This window comes from Chroicocephalus ridibundus, chromosome 2, assembly GCF_963924245.1.
Source record: "Chroicocephalus ridibundus chromosome 2, bChrRid1.1, whole genome shotgun sequence".
Taxonomy (NCBI): Eukaryota; Metazoa; Chordata; class Aves; order Charadriiformes; family Laridae; genus Chroicocephalus; species Chroicocephalus ridibundus.
In genome coordinates, this window is record NC_086285.1 from 125,183,135 (window position 1) to 125,187,873 (window position 4,739).

At 56.0% G+C, this 4,739-nt stretch overlaps 1 protein-coding gene across 1 annotated transcript; it reads left to right on the forward strand.

The window, feature by feature from the left end:
- The first annotated feature begins 499 nt into the window (after nt 1–499).
- Nucleotides 500–4,469, forward strand: LOC134510869 (ciliary microtubule associated protein 1A-like). The gene is made up of 6 exons (XM_063324084.1): nt 500–605; nt 830–1,030; nt 1,259–1,360; nt 1,715–1,836; nt 2,290–2,430; nt 4,383–4,469. Exons 1-6 carry the CDS (start codon nt 500–502, stop codon nt 4,467–4,469), a joined length of 759 nt encoding a protein of 252 aa, XP_063180154.1.
- Nucleotides 4,470–4,739: the final 270 nt, after the last annotated feature.

Sequence of the window (4,739 nt, forward strand, 5' to 3'; positions counted from 1 at the left end):
TGTTCAAACATACGTTCCTACTGTTACGTGACCCCAACAGCACAAGAACATGCGGTGCCCAGAGAGAATGCAAAAATCCCATCACCGTTTCCCTCCTTGCACATTTTGTCCATGCAGACCTCATGAAGGTCCAGCCCTGGAAGCTGGACGTGCCCAGCCCTGATCAGCCATGAAATGCAACAGCACATATGACGGGCACCCGTAGCCTGTGAGATGTCACAGTGCGTCTCCATGACAAGCCAGGACCTCTCCCCAAGGACACCTGGGCCCTGACACCACAACCTCTCCTGCCCCATCCCTGCCTGCCCTCGCCCTCGCCATGCTCTGCAACCCAGAGCTGCAGCAGATGACAAGCTCATCTGCACCCAGTCCCATGGCCAAGGCTGAGAAAGGTGAAGCGCTGCTGCTCCTCCCGGGGAGGCTCCACACCGCGCCTCCACTGGGGAAGCCCCTCAGCAACTCTCCTGCTCTTGCCGTAGGCTTTGGAGCCATCGCCGACATGGACGGAGCCTGGGTGGGCACTTGGAGACCTCACCGCCCACGTGGCCTCATCACAGCCCATTTCACCAGTCCGGGACCCAAGTACTCCATCCCTGGGACAACAGGTAAAAGCACCATCACCAGTGGGATGGAATGTCCCCCCAGGTGGAGGCACAACCTCCCGGGGACAAGCTCCCACAGCTCCCTTCCCCTTCGCTCCAAGCCACCATGCTCTCAGCTGCAACAAGGACAAGCGCTGGAGGCCAGCAACTCCAACTTACTCCACCTGGAAACCAGCTTGAAATAGGCCGGTGGAGGGTGGTGTCCTTTCACAGCCTTTTCTTCCCAGGTTACCTGGCTCACAATCCCACCAAAGCCAGAGCCCCTGCCTACACATTTCAAGGGGCCAAATGTCCCCTCCCAGACAGCTGCTCACCAGGTCCTTGGTACTACATCCAGCCCTCCGTCACCAGGAACGGGAAGTACATGGCTCCTGCACAGCACATGTGCGGACTTCCCAAGATCAAAACCGAGGTCACCGCTGCACCAAGTGAGTACCATTTCTCCAGCCCTTCTCCCAGGCAGGACAAGCACACCTTGCTTTGGCCCTCCGCTATCCCACCGCCTACAGAGCCCTCAGCTCCAACCCTCTGAACAGCCTTCAGAGGCTCCCAGACGCAAAGCAAACAAGGCTGAGCCCCTCCTCCTGACCTTGCCTCTGTGGATGCAGGAAGAGCCCCCACCTTCACTGCTTTTCTACGCTTCTCCTCTGACCCAGGCGACTACTGCACCGACAAGGCCGACAAACACCTCTACAAATGCCTGCTGGTTCAGTCCATGGCCTTCCGGCACAAGGCCATCAAAGACGACCAGATGCCAGGTGAGGCAACTCGGGGAAATACGTGCACTTGCGGCCGCTTCTCCTCCAGCAAACATCTGCTGGGCAGCTTTGCAACAGCCCTCGGGGAAAGCCCACATGGCGGGACGCAATCGTCTCTCGACAATCTGGTTCATGGCCCAGAGCACCCACTTTACCCAACCCACCCAAGAACCGGCAGCTCAGGCTTGGAGCTGCCAGCACACACCGCCTGCGGCAGATGATGGAGGCAATGGGAGGAGGGGAAGCACATCCTTCCTGCTCCTGGCAGCAGCCTTGGCAGGCTGCTTCTCTCCCACCCTGGCACTGCGCCTCTCCCCACAGCACTCACACGCTCTCTGCCCATTCCCCTTCCAGGTCTGGGCACCTACATCCTGCCCAGGCTGCTGGGGCCCAACACAGCCTACACCCACGCCAACCCCTGCTACTCCACGGCAGGGAAGAGTAAGCACAATGGCTTTGCTGAAGACCTCTCCAACGTGAGCTACACTCCTCGGCTCTCTCCCGCACGCAGATGAAGCTCAGTTCCTCTCCTCAGCGCAGAAGAGAAGGGCTGCCTGCTGCAGCCTCTCCTAACACACCCTGCCCGGCACCAGCAGCAAAACCCAAGAAGCCACGGGTCCCCCTGCTCTCAGCTGTTAATGGCGGGAGAGGGGAGGCTCTGCCCACACCTGCTGTCCCTCACTGTCCCACACTAACTGCCTTGGTGGGGCAAAGCTCTCCAGCATTAGCGAGCATCTCCTTCCTCCTCCTCGGGGAAATGCGCCCCTCTGCAGGGGAGCGGGAGGTGCTCTTCTTCCCATCGCTCCCTGCCTGTCACACCGCTTCTCTGGCCAGCTGGCCCAACTGGTGCAGCCTGCCTGGGCACGCACCAGGGATCAGGCCCAAAGACTTGCCTTTTGCACCCAGCATCCTGCCTGCCTCTCTTACAGATGCCAGGGCCTGCCACATTCCCCAGGGTGGAGCTGGACCTCTACAAAACCAGGTCTCCCACCTACACCATGGGTACCCGAGCTAGACCAGGAGGCGACCCAATGGTGAAGCCAGGGCTGGCAGACTACTGCCTGGCAAAGGTAAGGCAGCCTGCCCGCCTCTCCTCCTCTGCTTTGCCACAACCAGCCCTTAAGCAGCTCCGCCTTCCCATGGGGCTTCCCAGAACTCCAGGCAACCTTACCACTGATCAGCCGCAGGACAGCAGGCCTGCTCCCTTGCCTTGGCCCACAGCCAGGCAGAGAGAGCCCAAAGAACACATCTTTGCCTTGCCACTGCCTCTGCCAGTCAGTTGTCAGTCTGACCTCAGTACCAGGGAAGGTCATGGAGCAGATCATCTTGAGTGCCGTTACAAGCCATAGAATGGACAACCAGGGGACCAGGCCTAGTCAGCATGGGTTTATGAAAGGTAGGTCCTGCCTGACGAACCTGATCTCCTTCTATGACAAGATGACCCGATTATTGGACGAGAGAAAGGCTGTGGATATTGTCTACCTAGACTTTTGAAAAGCGTTTGACACTGTTCCTCATAGAATTCTCATGGAAAAACTGGCGGCTCATGGCCTGGATGAGCATACGATCTGCTGGATCAAGCACTGCCTGGATGGACGGTCCCAAAGAGTGGTGGCCAATGAAGTTAAATCCAGCTGGCGGCCGGTCACAAGTGGTGTTCCTCAGGACTCAGTGGTGGGACCATTTCTGCTTAATGTCTTTATTGATGATCTTGATAAGGACAGAGAGCGTATCATCACTAAGTTCGCAGATGACACCAAGTTAAGCAGGAGTGTTGATCTGCATGAGGATAGGGAGGCTCTACAGAGAGACTTGGATAGATTGGATCGATGGGCCAACGTTAACGGTAGGAGCTTCAACAAGGCCAAGCGCCAGGTCCTGCACTTGGGCCACAACAACCCCATGCATCACTACGGGCTTGGGGAAGTGTGGCTGGAGAGCTGCCTGGCAGAAAAGGACCTGGGGGTTCTAATTGACAAGTGGCTGAACATGAGCCAGCAGTGTGCCCAGGTGGCCAAGAGGGCAAATGGCATCCTGGCTTGTATTACAAATAGTGTGACCAGCAGAAGGAGGGGGGTGATTGTCCCCCTGCACTCAACACTGATGAGGCCACACCTTGAGTACTGTGTCCAGTTTTGGGCACCTCAATACAAGAGAGATATCGAGGTGCTGGAGCAAGTGCAGAGGAGGGCAACGAAGCTGGTGAAGGGCCTGGAGAATAAAGCTTATGAGGAGCGATTGAAGGAGCTGGGACTCTTTAGTTTGAGGAAGAGGAGGCTGAGGGGAGACCTCATCGCTCTCTACAACTACTTGAAAGGCCATTGTAGAGAGGTTGGTGCTGATCTCTTCTCACAGGTAATTAGCGATAGAACAAGAGGGAATGGCTTCAAGCTGCAGCAGGGTAGGTTTAGGCTGGACATTAGGAAAAAATTCTGACAGAAAGAGTGGTCAGAAACTGGAACGGGCTGCCCAGGGGGGTGGTGGAGTCTCCATCCCTGAATGTGTTTGAGAGTCATTTAGATGTGGTGTTGGGGGATATGGTGTAAGTGAGAACTTTGTAGAGTGGGCTTGATGGTTGGACTCGATGATCCCAAGGGTCTTTTCCAACCTGAATGATTCTATGATGCTATGATTCTATGATTCCGTGCTCACAGGGCTCACAAACCACAAGCTCTTCAGGAGCAAACCCCGCTGCAGAAGGGACAAGCAGACCCAAGAGCACACCTTTCTCATGCCCTGGGGATCAGCTGGCAGGGCAGGGGCATCCAGCAAAGCCCACCTGTAGCCAGAAGGGCTCTGCACCTGCAGCAACTTCCAGCACCAGCTCAGCCCCAGCCATCTCCTTGCCCTGCCAGGTGGCCCGGGCATCTCACTCCCTTTTGCCTCAATCACAACATCTTTGTGGCAGTGGAGTGGCCTTCTAAAAACACTCGAGGCATGTATTTCACTGAGGACAAGTCTTCTGCAGAACAAGGCACCACGCGCCCCTTTTGTGGCTTTTTTCTTACTCTGCCCCTTCCAGGTGACACTGATCAAGCCCCAGGCACCTGCTCCCGCCTTCAGACTCCGTCATTCCCTCTACACAACACCTCTAATCCCACCTATCTGACCAGCTCCACGCACGCTCCCTTCAGAAACTGCGCTTTCTGCATCCCGCTGCTTCATCTCTAAAACCCCAAAAATTTGCTGTCTTCACTGCATGCTTCTGTTTACTTGAGTGTTTATTGTTAATCAAGAAAAATAAAAGTTATTCTTTATATACGGCCTCAATCTCAAGGAGCCCTGCACTCCCCGCCTCTCCCGCTCTCACCTCATATTCAGCACTTTCTCACAAAAGGCAGCATTGGATTTTGGCACCCTCTTTTTTCCCATCTATTCG